This window comes from Emys orbicularis, chromosome 3 (genome assembly GCF_028017835.1).
Source record: "Emys orbicularis isolate rEmyOrb1 chromosome 3, rEmyOrb1.hap1, whole genome shotgun sequence".
Taxonomy (NCBI): Eukaryota; Metazoa; Chordata; order Testudines; family Emydidae; genus Emys; species Emys orbicularis.
The window spans coordinates 44,477,789-44,497,941 of record NC_088685.1 but is presented as its reverse complement, the minus strand read 5'-3'; the positions used below and the strand labels follow the sequence as shown (position 1 = coordinate 44,497,941).

Genomic DNA, 20,153 nt, shown 5'->3' with positions numbered 1-20,153 from the left:
TGTTTCTACAGTGCCCAATAAAATGGTACCCTACTTCTGATTGGGATCTCTTGGTGCTACCTTGACTAATAGCAGTAAATTAAAATCTACGCAATTAATTAAGTTTGAGCTTTAGATGTCCTTTTCATGTGCAAAAATACTGGAAAAATATTAGTGCATAGACTTGAATTTTTAAAAATATTGCCCATCTTAGGTACTATACTTAATGTTACAAAATACTCAGTTGACAGTGAATTTAGATTCTAGAACCTGGGAACAGTATGTACCTGTTTTCTAGATTCTGAACATGAGAAGCACTTTTTTTTCAATTCTCCATAAATGTTGCTTATTTTTAATTGTAGGGTAAAGAAAATAGCAATGACAATGTGAATTTAGAAAGTAGTATGTTTTAGTGAAAAAAGGTTTTGGAGTTTAGATTCATTGACAGCAGTGTGTCACCCAGTCTGTGCTATTGTACAAGTGTGGGTTTCTTTAAATACTCTCTGAGTTTTAATCACTTTTAAATTGTATTTTAAGTTATTTAATAATTATTTTGCTTAAGTAAGCTCTATGGACGTAGAAAGTGACAAAAAAAGCATTTTTTGCATTATTCTCCTTTTTCAAGCTATTGAGTTGAAAAAGGCTTCCGTTGACTATATGCATTAAATATACAAATTCACTCAGATGTCCACAACTTGACAACATATCTGTGAAAGTGCCTGAGGCTGAACTATTACAGCATACCTGATGTACCTTAAATGCTAATGATAGAAATGCGGCTGAGTAGCCTCTCTCATGAAATTGCCTGCAAATGTGTCAATTATAGTAGTGTTTTATGTAATGTGGAAAACAGGCAACAAACCAGTTCATTTCACATGAGCCACCAAATAGCATCAAAGAAATAAACTAGCTATGATTGCTACCGACCTAGGTCAGATATGAACCAAAGACATAGAGGTGAAAAACTGTATTTAATATATTCCATTGGTTTGAGTCAACCAGTTTCCAAGAAGTATTACAGATGGGAAATTTATTGTAGCAGCATATACTGTGTTAAAAGCTGTGCATAAAGACAATAAAGTACACCAGAAAATGTTTGTCAAAACTTTAGAAAGGGTTAAAATGAATAAATTATATATTTTAGGGTGTTTGGGGAATACAGTTTGAAGGTGAGCTTTTTTATTTTCAGATGCCCAATCAGCAGCAGCCTTCTGTGTTCTTTAGTTCTGATAAAATTGATTTTTCCCAGACGCTGCCTTCTAAGATAACTTCTGCACCTCTTCCTCTTAGAGCTGCTTTGATTTTACATTGTATGAAATTCTCGACTGAGAATAAAATACTCATAACATTTTGATTATTGAGTTATGCTGAACCTCAGGGATTCAAGCATAGACATTTTACAAAATACTGTTTTAAAGAAAGTCATTTTATGTGACTTGGGTCATAATAAACGAACATTTATCCAATGAGATCGCATGTAGAATGGGAGTGGATTTATGTGTCACCCGGTTCTGAGGGTGCTTAATACAAGGGAGCATATAATGCCCATGTTCCTCAGTTTCTATTGGCTTCCTATGCACTATCAATTTGAGGTTCTAATTTTGCAGTGGTTTCCAACCTTCTCAGCCTAAGAGATGAACATGTTATTTCAAAAAGGTCAAGGGGCCACTGTCAATTCTGTGGGACAAATTATCTGTTCTGTTACGCTTCTTTGTGCTGCTCAGAGAGCAGAAAGGGAATGGAACCTAGCCAACAAGTCTCATGCTTGAGATTCCCCTATTGCAGTGCAGACCCAAGAAGGTCTAGAGCTAAAATAGAGTTCTTATGTCTCCCTGCTCTCTATACCTGGTGCAGGTGGCATGGATGGAGAATGACTGGAGTGTGCAGTGATCCAACTACCCTCAGCTACTGGATGGCCTTTAGGGACCATACGCCAGCTATCACAAGTTAGAACAGCCCGTAGACTGAGGCAAGATATCAGGGAACTATAACTGTTAGTTCTCAGCTTCTCTTTCTCCTACTCTGACTGCCCTTTGTAGCTGTTTGTGTGAGAGGTGCAATCCATTGCTAAACACTCTCCAAGGCTGAGACAGAGGAAATCAAGACCTTGTCCATCTTTCCCTGGAGCTGTCACAGCCTGTAGTGAACCAGGTAATGGAGTAGTAGGCAGAGTTACTTGCTCCTCCATCCTCTGCAGTGCATTAGGCAGCCAGTAGGGGTCTGCTAAACAGCTGCAGCAGGAAAAGGACAGCAGCTGCTCAGAGCATTCTGACCTCCTTTGATTTGTTCCTAGGGCTGCAGGGGAAGCACTAGGAGGCAGCTGGGGAACAATACTCCCTACCTCTTCCCGATAAAAATGCAGCTGATTCAAACAGTTCAGTTTAAAAATCACAAGATGTGGCTTAGGGATGAACTTTCAATTCATAATCAAATACAATTCTTTCTTAAAATGGTCATGCTCAATGTAGAACTTAGAAAGCAACAAATGTCCCTAGGACACAGGTGGAGCACTACTGAGATATGATTTATAGGGTCCTCAAAGGACTAGGCCCATGGTGCTATCGCAAAGGCTACCTTTCCTTCCTCCCACAAAAGCAGGCAACATTTACTTTATACAAAACAAAGAATCAAAGGAACAGAAGGCAGAGCAGCCTCAAGACTGTGAAATCTTTCCTGAGGAGGTCAGGAAGTGTCTCTATTGTTGCCCTCTGCTGGTCATACTGTAAGACAGTTTTTTTCAACACAGCATTTTTCAAAGACATAAGGCTCTTTTTAACTTCCACAATAAATGTGAAATGTGCTTTACAAATACTTATGACTAGAGAGATTTTTAAAATAAAATCTCTGATCCATCTGAATTGATTGTGACATCTTCTTTGGTCTCTGTCTCTTTGCTGTGAAGGAAGATCCAAGAATGGAGAGCATGTCATAAATCATCAGGTGGATGAAAGATATTTCTTTTTCTGTTTCCACCTTTTAAAATTGTTTTGATATTTTATGTCCTGTTGAAGATCCTGGACTTGGGTCAGAGAAGTCGGTGTTACAGACTGGCAGAGATTTCCTGCCAATCTATCCCATTCACAGGTGGTATTCTTGCTGAGAGCTGATTGCATGCATCTCATTAACACCATCCTAGAGTCCAGGCTGTGAACAATTATCCAGGAAGAACATCAGGAACCGCAATACCTGGTGTGAAGTTTTGGGCTGCAATGTGTATTATATTGATCGGGGGTATGTTCTCAGCCCTAAACAAAGTGTGTGGATTTTAAGCAGAATCAGAAAGCCACCTATTCATTGTGGTGTTGAGAGCAGTGCAATGTTTTATAAGTGAGGTATAAAGGAGGAAATTGACTATTAGACTAAATGACTTTTCTCATACACAGTAGGAGAACTGATAGATTTAATCATTCTAAAGCAGTTTTCAGATAATCTAGATAGGAGGGAGGGTGGAGATTTGGATGCACCAACATTACCTATACATGCTGGGCAAGGCTAGGTAGCAGATAGAATAAACGTGAAGGCTAAGCCATTGGAGAGACAACCAGAGCAACCTAGATCTGAGAAGCAGTCAGTTCATGGACAAAGGAATTACTGGTAGAAATTGAAGAAACTTAAATATTCCAAAGGGGGAGCCAAAAAGAATGCTCATCCAGAATCTAGTGAGAACTCTTCAGCTCCTCCTTTTGTGTATTTTACTTGTAGAATATTCAAACAAACAAACAAAAAAATCCCACCTCTTTCCAATGACAGAGTGTGACAATGGGGAAATATGTGATCTGGCTAAAGTCAGAGAATCTGAGGGTCCCAGAGACTGTACCATGTTTATGTGGGTGAAAGGGAAAATAACCTTCCTGGTGGACTCAGATTGCATCCAAAAGTTGGTACTACAGAGATTAGTAAAATCAACTCTTCTTTGAGCCTGAGAATCCTTCCAGTTCTCTGTGTCTCTGGATATACCTGCCCACCATAATCCCTCTAACTCAGAGTTCCACTTATTATCTTGGCCAGTTTTAATAGGGTGAGATTTTTGGGGGGGCTATAGGTATCTATCATGAGATTTGCTCCCAGCTAGAGCTGGGCAAAATTATAACAGTCTGGGGAATCTGTCTATGTACAACGTATAAATTCTGGTTGATATAATGATGTTTTGAAATTCATGTATCATGGAATGTCTCTGTGGATATGGAATCCACTATTTGCTGACAGGGCTGTAGCATATACCTACTGGATCAGGGACAATGGTCAGTCATTAGACCTTAAATGTCCACCTATTCAGATGGAAACACTTTGAGACAAAAGGCTGGCTCCTACCAGGCTGGTTTACCAAGGAAAAGAGGTTAGCTGGCAATGAAGCCACCTGATGGGGTCCCCTGTTGAACCTTATCAGGAGATCATGTGACAAAGGTGGCTGGAGGCTATAAATGAGTCTCTTGGCAACTATTCTAGAGAAGGAGAGAGGCAGAAGAGTTCAGAGATTCCTTGTTCTGGATGAGAAACCATGTGCAGGAAGACAGGGATGTGAAAGGATCTTAGAGTCCACTATGGATTCTGACTTATGCCTGAAGAACTCTTTAGACTGGTGAGGAAACTGAGGCTGGGAAATGTATATTCATTTTTAAAATTATTTTGTCTAGATCTGTGTATCTCTTATGTTAAGTAAAGAGGAATGGTGTTTTAGAATCCTGTGCAAAGTCAGTCTGTCTGTCTACTTTCACTGTCACGTTCACGTTCATCAAAACATCATATTTCCATTAAGGTGTGGTCAAAACTATGAAAAAGTTTGGGAAGTTCTACGTATATGTTGAAAACTATACATGCTGTAGTACAGTTAATAACATTAAGGCTAAATAACAGTAAACTGAATGTTTTACTTTATTTTTACAACACCCAAAATATCCTACATGCTTTACAGAAAGAATAAAAAGACCTGACAGACACTATTCAGAAAAGAGTATGAACTAATTTACTGACTTCAGTGCCATTTGTTAAAGAGAAGCATAAATATTGCATATTAAATAGCATATCTTTCTTCCAAATGACAGTAAACAAAGTTCAGAGGACATATTCAGCATGAAAAATCAAACTGATAGAAACAAGAACACCAGCTGTTGTGCGGGGTGTTTTGGTCTCTCTCTCTCTCCTTCTTTTTTTCTTTTTTTTTCCACTTGGGAACTGAAAATACTGAGTTAATTACCATACCTGGGGATGGTTTTTATTTGTGGTAAGAAAAGTTTAAACTTGTATCTTAAAATTATAAAAGTTCACCAGATAATATCAGCTTCTACCATACAAATAAGTTTAATGTGGAGATATTAATAATACAGTGGTCACACTTGGAGTTTTTTTCATTTGGAAAGTTTCAGCCAATTTGAGAGAAATTCTCTGTACTTAATAAAACCAGTTCTTCTTCGAGTGATTGCTTATGTGTATTCCACAATAGGTGTGCGTGCTGGCCACGTGCACTGCTGTCGGAAGTTTTTCCCCTAGGGGAGCGCCCCTAGTGACCCCTGGAGTGGCACCTCCATGGTGCGGTATAATGGGTGCTGCACGCTCCTCGCACTCTCAGTTCCTTCTTGCCGGCAGTTCAAGCCTCAGACCAAGAGGAAGAGAGACATTAGGCTCCGGGCCATCCTGATGGAGTCGGCATTGACCCTGACTCCGGGGTGCCGGTCCGAGTCGGCACCGGGTACCACGGTGCCGGTGCACAGTGACCCCCCGGCGCCATCTACCAGTCGGCACCGCTTCCCATCCACGGGGCATGCCAAGAAGGCTAAGAAGAGGCCTTCTCCGCTGCGGCACCGGAGCAAGACTGGGGAAGAGGCTAGACCCATGTTGGGCAGTCTTCGGTCCCCATCAACCTCTAGGCCTCCAACTCAGGGTGAGCAGAGGAGCCCGGCCCATTCGGAGCAGGCTTTCCCAGATGTCCAGATGCCCTCCATGCCAGAGGCCCTGCAAGCAGCCCAGGACGTTATGTCCGTGCCGGTACCAGGAGCACCGCCAATGTTGGCCCCGCGGTCCAGAGTCAAGCCGCCACTGGGATCTCCGCAGTCGCCCCTGACTCGGTACTGGTCACAGTCGAGGAATTGTTTCTGATGCCATTCGCCACTCAGCGTCCATCCCATGTGTAGTCCACGCAGGTCGCTGTCGACCCCCACCAGGTTGTCTGGCTGGATTCCGTCTGACAGAGACTCCAGGCATTGCTCCGCCTTGAGGAGCTGACACCGATGGGACTGAGGCAGATGCCGCTGAAGGTCCTCGTCTCAGAGGGGCTATCATAGCCAGTCACGACACGAACATCAACGCCGTTCCTATTCGTCGTCTCGCTCCAGGACCCCACCACAGCACCGTTCCTGCAGCCCCGGGCATCAATCGCTGGCACATCGCTGGCGTGGATCCGCCCGCCAGAGCCGATTGCAGAGCAGCTGCTGCCCGCGGTACCATTCCTCCATGTCAGGATAACGGTCTCATGGTCGGCACCGCTCCCGGCACCACCACTCCTCCTGGTCTAGGAACAGCAGCAAGTCGTACGTCAGCCCGGCCTCTCTTCGTAGTCATCCATTGATGGGTCAGGCCAGCCAGGCCAAACAGCCTGCTCCACTGGTGCCACTTTCCTGTGAGTGTCTCCATGTAAACGAGCCCTAAGACTGAAAAAAGCAAAAACAAACCCCCCACAACTTTGGGAAACTTTTTATTCTTTATAATAGCTTTTGTCAACTCGATTTTAAATTGTCTGCCACCATGGAAATACAAATCCTGATTCTTGCTCTGACAAGCTACAAAGAAAAATATTAAATGAAATCTCACTTCTTCTCAGCACATGCGCAATGTGCCTCAGGTGACGTGACCAGGTTTCATCACCAGATTGGGTCGGCTTTTTGGATCATTAGGATCATTAGCTTCCCCAGCCCAGTTCGGTTAGTGACGGGGAGCGCGACATGTACACTGATCTATGACCCCCAAATCTCACTCAGTTACATTGAATGAGACAATCTCTCCCTCCTGCTATATTGAAATATTAGCAAATATGGCATTTGCATTATGTTTTATTTATAACTGATTAGTAAAAATGATTGCTAATGACTAAAGGAAAACTTTGATTAGTACTATCTCAAAGCACCTCACAATCTTTAATATATTTAGCCTCACGACTCCTCTGTGAGGTAAGGAAGTAATGCAATCCTCAGTTTGACAGATGGAGAGTTGAAGCATAGAGGGACCACATAACTTATCTTAAATCACACCAAGGAGGAAGTCTTTCATGCAACATAGAATTGAACCCAGATCTTCTGAATTGTAGGCTGTCACCATAACCACTAGGCTAGCCATCTTCTCCCGTTGGGGCCTGCTATCTCTGTGGACTATTAAATAATAATTCAGCATATAAAATGTATAACCTCTGACTCCTTTCTGCCAACTCAGATTATTTTTCCATTGATATAGGCTCCCCAGGTTTTCTCTTAAGGCAGTCTCTCAGTAAATGTTCAAATACCTTTGAAAATGTTAGTTTTTATTATTTGCTGAAGCAAATATCATTTCCAAAGAGAGGAAATGATAATTATGTAGGCTTGACAGTTTAATTTATTTTTCAGCACAGAAGAAAAAAGTGCTGATATGAACATTTATATTGATGTAAGACATATTGTGATGACATTTTAGGAGTCCTTAATACATATATCTGGGTTTATTGATTGATTGATTTTATTGTTTTGTTTTATTTTACTGCAAACCAGACATTTCCAAGTTTGAAGAAATTGCCCCAAGGCTTCCAATAACAGGCAATTCAAATTTTGAACACGGATATCAATTAGATTAAGAGTTGGTGTACAATAATACTGATGTGCAGATTTCTGCCAAGGAAATAGTTTTACAATCTGACTGAAAATTTGTGTAGCGACCACTAAAGTCATAAGTTAGCATATCCTGAAGAATGGACATTTCTATAGCTAGGTGTTATAAAAACATTGTATTCTTCATATGTACAGTAGATCTTCTACAATGTATCTAGATTTCTTATTCATATAGATTGTCTTCCTTAATACACAAATATACACCCCTTAAACTCAATAGGAGTTGACAATATATAAACCCTAAAAGGTTATGCTCATCACTTCACAGGATTGAGCCCTTTATGCTTTGTTATCACTGTTCTGGAAATAGTTGTATCAAGAGTTAAAAGTTACATCAAGAGTTCAATTTCCTCTGCTTAACAAATTACAGGTGAATTAAATATAATACTGTCTGGTTACATCATTAACTTCAGCAAAGGATATCATCCACAAATATCTAAATTGTGTTGACTTCTGACTCATTGATCACAAATAAAAGTTACGCTATACTGAAGTTAGATAAATTAATAATCTTTTGGCTGCATCAGTCCCTGAATTGTGTAGTCCTTATTCATGAAAAAATATTCAAGGGCTATTGCTGGATGGGAACCAGTTTCTGTTTTGTGTTAAATTGCATAGGTTTTGTGTGTGTGTGTGTGGGGGGGGTTCCATTCCAAAACAGAACAAATCATGCATTTTCAAAATTTCCCATGAAACAAAAATTCTGATTTTGTTTTGGGTTGATCGAATTGGAATGAAACATTTACATTTTATCCCCCCAAAATGTTTTGATAATATAAAATAAAACATTTTTAAATGAAAAGTTGTTTTGGGGGAAAAAGGCAAAACATTCTGTTTAAAACATGTTTAATTGGAACACTCTGACATGATCAAAATATTTCATGACGTGTTTTTTTTTCAAATTGAAAATGTCTTGGAATTCGGACATAATATATTCAACAAATCAGTATTTCCCCATGGGAGCACATTCTGTTGGAAAATTTGTGACCAGCTCTATCCAGGTCCCAGTATTTTTAATTGTGTATAATATAATTTGTCCCTCTGAATGAGATCTCATTTAGTTTTACTTAGACTGACATTTTGGTTAGTTATTGTATAAGGTTAATTGAAGATGAAACAAATAACTCTGCAGGTAGTATAATAGGGAATATCATGTGCATCTAAAGGTGTGATATACAAAATTCTAATTAGAAAGTAATTATATAGTTTCTTATATTAATCTCAGCCAAAATTCTTGCTTTGAGAATTTTATTAGCATATGCACAACATGCCTCAGGTGGCACGTGACCAGGATTCATCACCGAATTTGGTCCGCTGGTTGGATCATTAGCTTCCCCAGCTCAGGCCAGGTACTGACGGGGAGTGAGATGTGAACACTGATTGAGAATACAAGACTCTGTACATTTTAATGTTTGTGTATGAGGGCTACAAATTTATGTCAGTTAGGGGAAATTGGAGTATCATTAATGTGGGTAGTCTCTTCTGGAATAAAAATGATATTATTCCAAAATAATTACTCTGCTTTGGAAGTGCACTAATTATTATTGAATAAAGTGACTTTTTGTCTGGAATAATATCTACATGGGGAACTACTCTGGAATAACTAGTCCAAGCAGTTTCCCCATGCAGACGAGTTCTTAGCAAACAAGAATAATGAAGGCTCTCCTAGGTTAAACATATTTACAGAGGCTAGGAAAAAAATAGATTTGCGTTAGTTAGAAAAGAAATGGCTAAAGTCCCAATCCTGCAAACACTTATGCAAACGCTTAACTTTCTTACCCTGAAAGTTCCATTGTCTTCAGTAGAAGAACTGTGTTAAGCATGCATATGTTTGAAGGATTGGGCCCTAAGTATCTGAGATCTGTATGTTAAAGCAAAGATGAATATCACAAAACTGATGAAAGAACAAACATGATCTTAAAGCTTTATCCTTTGATCCTAAAGCACACTCTTCTGCCAGTGCAGAGTCCTATTAAAGTGTGTGCAACTGTGCAGGTAGAAAAGTGTGCAGGTTGCAGGGATCAGACAGATTATTTTGCAGGTTTGGGGTCTAAACTGTGATCATTTCAGGCCATAAAGAATTACACAGATGGTAATGAATGTATAGCACAAACAAGTACATTACTGAATACAAATGTACCTGGGAAATAGGTCAAATTATGTCCTGTACTGTTATACTCCCTTTCCTGCCCCTCAGTTCCTCAGTTTAACTCTTTACTGAAGTCCTTTAGGAACTTTCCAGAAAAGCATTTTGCAGAGTCAAACCAGGAAGCACTGCATTTAAACCTTGAGTTTAAATCTTATTAACAGCAGAGCTGAGTGAATAATTGATTTTTTTGGTTTGAGAGCTCAAACCAAAAAATCTGACAAAAATTAGTTCAGTTGAAACTGAAACCGAATGTTTTTGGTTTGCTCACCAAAATGGAAAACCCGAAAAAAATTCATTTCAGAAACATCACCACATGGTGTTTGTGTAATTAACTATGCTCCCTGGGATTGACAGCAGGCCCACAGGTCTGGAGTTCTGCTGTCACCAGCCCTAGGGATTCCACATATTGGGGCTGTCCTAGTGCCACAGATCCTGGGAGCTCATCCCAGGATCTCTATGGCAGTAAGACTGGAAGAGCCCAGGCTCAAATCATGATTCTCGGGGCTTCCAGGCTCCCTGAGAGATTACCATCAGTTAGATATAGGGCTCCTAGGACATCCAGGATCCCTGCCATGGAGCCTAGCATCCAGAAATCTCGAGGTCCTTGGCTGCAGCTGTATAAAATATACTTCATTTCCCCATACACTATATATCACTAATGGATAAAGATTGGAAGAATGTTTTTAGGCAAATGTTGCAGATCTTGAGCCCCAATCTTGGCACCAGCCGTATCCCCCTTTGCTTCTATCTTCTGTTTTCCAGCCAAATCTAAACTTATCAGCTACCCTGTGTATAACATCTCCCACCTTGACCCTGTGCAGAAGACATATTGAGACACGTAGAATGATGATTTATAAAAATGGCTTTAAACAGCCACTAGCTACCATCTCTAATGGGTGTTTTTTTTCTTTTGGAGCTTGTAGCTGTCTCCCCAGTCCTGTGGGTGGTTGTTTTTTTTGTAAACGGTATTGATGCCAACCTTTCTGCATATCAGAATGGCTATCTACACTTTACAGCCCTCCCTCAGTAGCAATCAAGCCTCATATTATGAACTGTATTGAGGGCACCAAAGCATACTTGAAACTTAAGTGTTGTTATTTCACTTTTGTTATAAACACTCTGGGGGATGTCTGTCATAGCCCTCTTTAAGACTGGAATGAAATAGAAGGTGTGAAATGTCCCATGACATGTCAAGAATAGAAAATTGGATGGTGCTGCATGATAACAGCAAGCTACAGAAATTGTAAACTGACATCAGATCTGGCATGAATCAGTGAGAAATGTAATTATGCATTATGTTCTGGAATATAGGGGAGATTGCTGTGAAGAATACATGGTTTCAGCTTTAGTGAGTCAAAAAAGAACTATTCATAAGAACATAAGAATGGCCATACTGGGTCAGACCAAAGGTCCATCTAGCCCAGTATCCTGTCTGCCAACAGTCACCAATGCCAGGTGCCCCAGAGGGAATTAACAGAACAGGTAATCATAAAGTGATCCATTCCCTGTCGCCCATTCCCAGCTTCTGACAAACAGAGGCTAGGGACACCATCCCTGCCCATCTTGGCTAATAGCCACTGATGGATCTATCCTCCATGAACGTATCTAGTTCTTTTTTGAACCCTGTTATAATCTTGGCCTTCACAACATCCTCTGGCAAGGAATTCCACAGGTTGACTGTGTCTTGTGTGAAAAAATACTCCCTTTTGTTTGTGTTAAACCTGCTGCCTATTAATTTCATTTGGTGGCCCCTAGTTCTTGTGTTATGACTTTTTTGACTGCCACTGCACATTGAGTGGATATTTTCAGAGAACTATCCACAATGACTCCAGGATCTCTTTCTTGAGTAGTAACTGCTAATTTAGACCCCATCATTTTATATGTATAGTTTGGATTATGTTTTCCAATGTTCATTACTTTGCATTTATCAACATTGAATTTCATCTGCCATTTTGTTGCCCAGTCACCCAGTTTTGAGAGATCCTTTTGTAGCTCTTCTCAGTCAGCCTGGGACTTAACTATCTTGAATAGTTTTGTATCATCTTCAAATTTTGCCCCCTCATTGTTTACCCCTTTCCCCCAGATAATTTATGAATATGTTAAATAGGACTGGGCCCAGTACAGACCCCTGGGGGACACCACTGTTTACCTCTCTCCATTCTAAAAACTGACTATTTATTCCTACAATTTATTCAAAGTACACACTATTGTATTATTGTAATGACTGGGAATAAGTATGCCATTTCCCCCCTAAAAGACTAAAGAATGAGAGGAGTGATTTGTGTTCAAATATAAATTTATTTTCTTTAATCTTTTAGGAAAGTGGAATATATATCTTCAGCATTTCACCAGGGCATCATATTTCTCATATGAGATATGTGATTGGGATGAATTTCTCCAATTACATTTTTTACAATCCAAACTTCAAATGGTTTTCCCATTAATACTTTGTCACTTGCAGATATTATTTAATTATATTTCCGGAAAAGGGGCACATGCCTGGTCCAGCTAAGCTCTGGTTGGCACAGAATCCATGTTCTGCTTTAGTTCCCAATATAATTTAGAGCAGACTACTTCAGGCTGCTACCAAATCCCCTCATAACCCAGAATGCTCTGAGGGCTTCCCTAAATTTTGTAAGCTAGAACAGTCTCCATTAGCTAAGGGTCTCCAGCTCACAGTATATTCTGGCAGTGATTCCTTCCAGCTATGGCCTTCTCAGGAGTATTCTCTACACTTGTTAGGGGATGTGTAATGGCATACAGCCAGTTGTACCCACCCCAGGGCAATCCTCATCTGTCCTTTTAAAGAGGCAGTTCTCCATCATCTTTGTATTGTTAAAGCAACATAAAGGGGCATGAACAAGGAAAGGATCTGGTCCAAGAAGTTTTTAAGATGAGGTTCTTAACTCCCTAGAAAACTGCAGAGTGTAATTTTAAAATCTTATGAAAATGATAAATAGCACAGTTATCATAGTTTAGAACTTTGCTGGCTGCTTACTGCACAAAATTGCAAATATTCATTCCACTGAAATGAATAGAAATGTTGTCTTTTTCTTCCATGGGAGCAGGCTGCCCTGAGGCTGCTTTAACAAGGTGCAAAGAGAACAGCTATGCACGGAGTAGCACCAGGATCAGGGGAGTGCAAAGACAGCTTTAAACTTTGTGCACCATACCCAACTTGCACTCTACTTTTGGACCACACTCAAGGATCTGACCAAAAATATTGCGTCATGAAATGACATTGTGCCACAAAATAATCAGCATCACATTTTATGATATTTCACTGTGATGTTTCTCTTGAGAAGATGTCAATAAACTAAAACTGCTGAGTTGTTGAAACTTCTGGGTCACAACTCAGACATCATGGTACAATGTCAGGATGTCACAGTACACTTATTCGCTAGCTCTCTGGAACTACAGTAGATTGAAAAGTGTCTTACTAACTCTCCAAGGTTAAGTACCATTGCTTTATACAATATATCATCAGAAAGCAATAGCTTTTTACATATTATATTATAAAACATATTATATTATAAAGAGTATATGTGATTGTTGATTTTATATCTATTTATCTAGATAAATATAAATACAATCAAGTGTATTACTCCATTAAAATAAAATGTTAAACTCAGTCCCTATTTGTTTTTCCTTTCATGGTTCCTTCCCATGACGATGGATATGGAAATATAACCTAGTTTGTAATATACCAGAATTTTAAAGGTTATTTGAAAAAAAATAGACCTTGTAGATAAATAATTTTATTGTTCTTTTTCATGGTTTCTTTGTTCTTCTTCTTTAATATTTAAGAACAACTCCTCCAAGTCTGCATGCTCATTTCCTCATTTCAAACATTTTAAGCAGCGGTTTGGGCCAAACTGATAACTTTACACAAATCTACATACTACAGATTTCTTTTTGAAACATGCTTGATAGTTCTAGAATTCTAAGCTAATATGATGGTTTAGACAGTAGTGGCTACTGCTCTCATGTGATACATGTGTAGCAATTTATTCTGGAAGAAACATCATTTCTATTTTTCATTATCTTTCTGAACAATAATTTAATTGAATGAATTGCTGCCCTGAGGCACAAATAAGATCTAAAATAAAGCATCTATTGTATTATAAATGACAGAAAAACTGTTAATGTAGTTAGATGATGCATCGTCATTGTATTGGCATTTTATTAATCAAGGACAATGCATGGTAAGCTGCACTTTCCATTTCTTTTAATCAGAGGAAACTAATTACAGGGATAGCAGCCAAGTATCTCATACCATTACACTTGCACATAATAATAATATCTAGCTCTTATAACTAGTGATTTTTCTCATTATACACTCAGTGCATTTATCAAAATTATTTCTTGAAAAAGTAATGAAAATGCATACAGGCATATAGGTTACTGCTTAGAGCACCCACCATGTGTAAGGGAACACTGGCATAGAACTTGGAATACTCTTGTCACTTATGTCAAGGCAAGCAACGGCTGACAGCCATCAAAAGAACTCAACTGAAAAGGAAAAATCAGTCTGCCATGAAGATCTCAAAGGGCCAGATTGTGATTGTTGCACAGGATGAGAGGCGGGAACAAGAAATTATCAAGGGCTATTCATAATTACAAACCCTTTGCAGAAGGGTGTTCAGGAGTTGTGCTTTCTCAAAGCAGGTGGGAAGGAGGGGAACTCTGCTTCCCCCCTGCAGCAGTGTCAGAAGAGATTATATTCTCCAAACTCCCATCGCTCCAGACATGAGTCAAAACCTTAACGATCCAAAATGAGGTGCATTGGGGAGTGCATTTTGATGGGTGTGACTCTTGAGCCTTTGTTCCTTATAGACTTTAGATTCCCAATGGTCAAATGTGGCTTCTTTGAAAAACAAAAAATATTTAGGGGTCTTTACAGCTGCCAATAGGAACCCTGTTCCAACTAATGGAAATGATGAAGGTACATCTGGGATTGAAGGCATCAGGAATGCATCTGGAGCTTGTGCTGAAAATCCATGTCACACAATATGAGTAAATAGTTTAATTAAGCCATGGCAAAGTTAAATAACTTAAAAGTGGATTTGTTATAAGGCCTTAAAGATGGCAAAATTGCTTTATAGGGGAAATATGCAAATTAAGCTCTTTAGACAAACTAGTTTATACTATTTCTAGTGCTTCCTAAAGAGGAGATTAAATCAATAACCTTATTAAAATACAGGTTTGTAAATATCTTATTTTAAAAACCTAACTGAAGACCACAAAGCTAAAAACAAATCAAGTCCCCAGTCCTTCCAAACTTGTGAGCATGCCTAATTTATGCGTTGTGAGTCTTCCCATTAACTTCAGTGGAACTACTAACAGTATATAAAATTAAGCACATATATAAATCTTGGAAGAATTGGGGCCTAATACAGCTAAAGCAGCATGATTAATGTCCTTTTTAAAGATTCCAGAAATATGTTGGTTTTGCAGCTCAATTTGGTATACTACTACTTTTTTTGTCAGTATCACCTTATGTGCAGGGGTGAGTATTTAGAGACAAACATATTTTATAATGCTACGGCAGCTCCATTTCTCAGTGCTTTTTTATGGTGGTTATAGTTCAAAATGATTTCCCTGCATTTGTGTGTATACATGGATATTAGTATATGTAGATGAAATCATTTTGCTGAAATGACACCTAATCTTACTTTTAGATATGTAATTACATTTACTGAACTAGACTTAGTAACAAGCAGTGCTTACTCACACATTACTTCATAAAAACAAATCAACGTTGAAAGAAGACAGCTGCTTCTTTACATCTGGATGAAGTTGAAATAATCTCTGATGCAAATAGTTTCATCTATGTAAATGACAAATGTCTGTAGTCTCTGTACTTCACAAAGGGAAGACTGAGAAGTCTAATTCATTATGGCACTACCCAGAAAACCTGGGTGAGTTAAATAAAGCAACTGTTAGTTTATTTTTTATCTCCTGAATGAAGTGGAAACTAATGAATCAGAATCATTCACTGTAAAATTAAAAACTACAATACCTCAAGCAGCATTTTAGAGTCAGTTACACTTACATATAGCCATGAATTAGAGAGAGCATATCTTGTACTCTGGCAATAACATATTTGGTTTCATGTGGAAATTGTATTGTGTCGTGGCAAAATGTAAAAGTGATGTAGAAAACTATGTTTGCTGTTAGAATGGAGGTGAGTTTTGTATATCTGAACTGTCAACAAAGTGTCCTACTAAAATCTGTCAGATTAAGAGAAATTATTTTGGGAGCACATTTCCATAAGGTTGAAATAGGTGAACCTCTTATCTCTAAAATGGTTTAAAATATCCCCTGTGGTTGAGCTTGAATCTCTTTACTGGTGATGATTAAGCTAAATAAGAGGCTCCCTTTCATCTTTGAAAGAACCATATTTCTCTCTAAAACCATTACTTGAAAGAGGCAGTGATGAAAATTAGGCTTATGGTAGATCTAGAAAGTTACTGAATATTTATTTAAAATAATGTATATCATATAATAGACCTACATGATTTTATATTGAAGAGTTAAACCTTTTGGCCATTTAATAATTTATTTATCATTTACTAATAAGCAAATAACCACTTTTTCTCAGCATCTGATTTTTGTATCTGGAAACACCTTGAGCTGCTGTGAGACAAACAAAAAAAAATGACTAGCAGCTAAAATGGTGTTAGCAAATAGGAAGTGATCACCTAAACTGAGCAACTGCTTCCAAAAATGTGAAATACTGTAATGGGGGCAGGGAACCCTAACTTATCTCAAAATATCGACGCTTCAACTTTACTTTACAATTTGGTAACCACATTTGGATTAAACTGAAAAAGATCTGGGATATCTACATGTCATCCCTGTTTGGAAGTATAGCCTCATATTTGCCAATCACATACCCTTTGGGTAATTTTCCCAGCTCAGAAACTATTGCATCTTTCCCACATAGGCCTCCAGCAGTGTCAGTATGTATTTTGCAATGATTGAGTCTATACCATGAGTGCATGAAGTACTGAAAAAGACATACTTATAATCACGAATTACTAAAATATTCTAAATAGTTAAAAATAAGTACAAACCAGAGGAAATTTAAATTTTAAAAATGCATTATTTTTGAATCACAGTCCAGGAATTTCACTAACCCTCTTCTCTTTCTCTCATTGTTTCTATGCACCAAACACTTCAGGGCTAAATTCCCATTTGCACTAAGACTATTTTACATCACCCTGGCAATGGAAAGTAGCCTAAAAGTGGGAGTAAATGTAATTTATAACCACTTTATGGCTCATTAACACTGTCAGGGTGGAGTAAAGCGGCCTTAGTCTAAATAAGAATCAGACACTTTTATGTTTAGTTACCTTTTTATTTTTTTAGCACAATTTTTGTTTTCTTACATATACTGTATTTGTTTCAGATCCTTATGGCCTTTATATGAACTAGTAATAGTAATGCAATGGCCTAAGTGGATTTTGTAGATGATCAGATATGATGATTGCTAAAACAGGACCTTTGGCATATATCTTAATTTCTATGGCCAGATTCAAAGGCAAGATTTTTGTATTTTGCATTGTTTTCTTACCTGTATTTCATTTTTTTTGGTGGGACGGGGGGTCAGGAGGATAAATGTTTCTTTTAAAAAATGTTGGTGGCTATTGCCTCTTCCTATAGTCACAGTGTGACAAGGGCACTCACTACTAAGTTTGAATCCTATTTTTCTATAGTAATGTAATTTTGAAATTCAGAATATAGGATATTGAATTTATGAGAGTTTCTTCTCTTTTCTTTAAGATCTGTACATATTCCCAAATATTTTAATAAAATTAAATCAGATTAAAAAGTAATCAACTTTTATATTTAGGACACATTTTTTGAATAATGTTCATACCAACCAAATAAATATTCTGTGAACTTTATCTATGAACTTTAATAAATAAAGTCAACAGCAGGCTTGAGAAATTATCTCCAACTACACTATAAAATGACAGTTCCTATGACAGTTCACACAAAATTCAGTTATAACTTGCATGAGTACCATGAAAAACGTAACACTGATATTCTCCATTACTTACAGTAAGTACACTATCTTCCCAAACTTGGAATGCGAGAAGCTGCAGTACTGACATCACTGTGGTGTGTCAAATGTTGATTTTTTTGTAATGGCAATTGCTCCAATTTGTAATGTCATAATTGCTACGGTGTAGTTACAGTACATCAATTTCCAGGTAATTAGGATTGAATATTTAACTCTCTTCACTACAATGTGTTTATAGGATGCACCTGAAAGAATCCAGTTAGAACCCAGTAAATGTCATGTGCAGTGAAATGAAACATTTTTTTAAAATGTTACATTTATCAGACATTGTTGATACAACTGGACTGTCTTTTGCATTAGATAACAAAAGGCTATATCCTGAGACGATTCCCCATTGACTATTAAGTACTTCATCATTGTCTGCGATTCCTTATATACCCACTGTAGTCTATAGTTTGATTTTTCCGTTAACCATGATTTGAGGACTTCAATGGCTCAGACACAGGTTTGATACAGCAGTGGGTGGGTGAGATTCTGTAGCCTGCATTGTGCAGGAGGTCAGACTAGATGATCATAATGGTCCCTTCTGACCTTAAAGTCTATGATTCTATGATTAATTAAATTTAAATAGATCGTCTTTATCTTAGAAAATGTAACTGTATATAACTATATAATTGTTCTATTGTATCTAAATTGCAATGTACTACAAACTACCAAAATCCCTTTGTATTGTGCAATGTCTGTTGATCTTTGCTGGAACTTGTATTTTTAAAATGTTCACAGCATGCTTCATTTCACATGGAAAGCCTCCTGTCAATAAGACCATGAGTCATTTTTTGTGAAGTAATGTGAGGGAAAAGTGCTAATATACAAATTTCCATTCTTCACAGCTGCAACTTGCCTCAGCATTGAGACTCTGCTCTCAGAGCATGTCATCTGGAGACTGATATCTGGGTCATTCAATGAGTATGGAGGTCAAGTAATGCTGAGCTGCAGTCCTGGCTATTATTTAGGGGGTCAAAGACTCATACAGTGCAGATCTAATGGAACATGGAGTGGAGGTGATGAAAGGCATAGCTGTAAGGGTAAGGAACTTTCTTGTTTACCAAATATCATGCTTTTTGATAGTATATTTGTATTTGTAGTGTTTTTTATTTACTCCATTTCTGTAATAACTGTAGATGAGACTATTTTGTTTTCCTGACATTTCTGCTGATAAATTGAAAGCAAATAAATAAGATTGACTACCACTGGTTGAAATCAACTGATGCAAACTGAGAATTTCTTGAATAACACATTTGTTTACACTGTTAAGTATTTTAGAAATGAGATGTAATTTGTTTGTAAATCAACACTCTCAAAGCAAGGTGCAACACATATATATATGTTTACAAAAGTCAAAGATATATTGTCTTAGTAGCTATATAGTTGATCCTTTAAGTGGATGATGACCCATGTTTGACTCATGGGTTCATTCGGGAGTTAGGATCTGGGGAAACATTGCATATACTGTTTACAGAATAGTTGAGGATATTGTTGTTACTTAAGTAATTTCTGAAAGGGAATATGTTTACATTGTTTTGCTTTATGCTGTTGAATAAAGTCTGAGGATTGCACTATTTGAGTCCATTTCATACATTCATTACAACACATTTTTATATAATACCTTTCATACAAAAATACCACAAAAAGCTTTACTGCTAATGATAATCTACACAAGCAAATACAGATATAATATGTAGGTTAAACTAATCAGATAGAGAAGACCTGTACATAAAGGCCAGGCATGGATGAAGAAGAATACAAAAGCGAAGTCACAGAGAGTGACTGAGTATGGGGAAGCTGGGAGAAGCAGGATGTGATATTCAATTACCATGAGGGTTAGGAGTCAGAAACCTGGTGGAAGCAAGGAGGCTGTTTAAGAAGATGGGGAAGCATATAGCAAGGGTTTCCTGTGCAGTGTGAAGAAACATAGAGGGAGGAGAAAATAATCTGTTAGTCAACTATCTCAGGGAATGGACAATAATTCTGTAGTACATGACATTTATACCAAGTAATTCTGTAGCAATTTAAATGTTCAGGTTTTTGTACAATGCTAATTAACTTATTGTCACAGTGACTCTGCAAGGTATGTATGTATGAATAT

General features: G+C 38.0%; 1 protein-coding gene across 1 annotated transcript in view; it reads left to right on the top strand.

Annotated features, from left to right (window-relative positions):
• Positions 1-20,153, top strand: part of CSMD1 (CUB and Sushi multiple domains 1) — a 1,638,713-nt gene that overhangs the window by 1,489,503 nt on the left and 129,057 nt on the right. Inside the window, exon 51 of the mRNA XM_065401391.1 lies at positions 18,898-19,092. Coding sequence (XP_065257463.1) covers positions 18,898-19,092 — 195 coding nt within the window. The remainder of the gene's footprint in view (positions 1-18,897; positions 19,093-20,153) is intronic.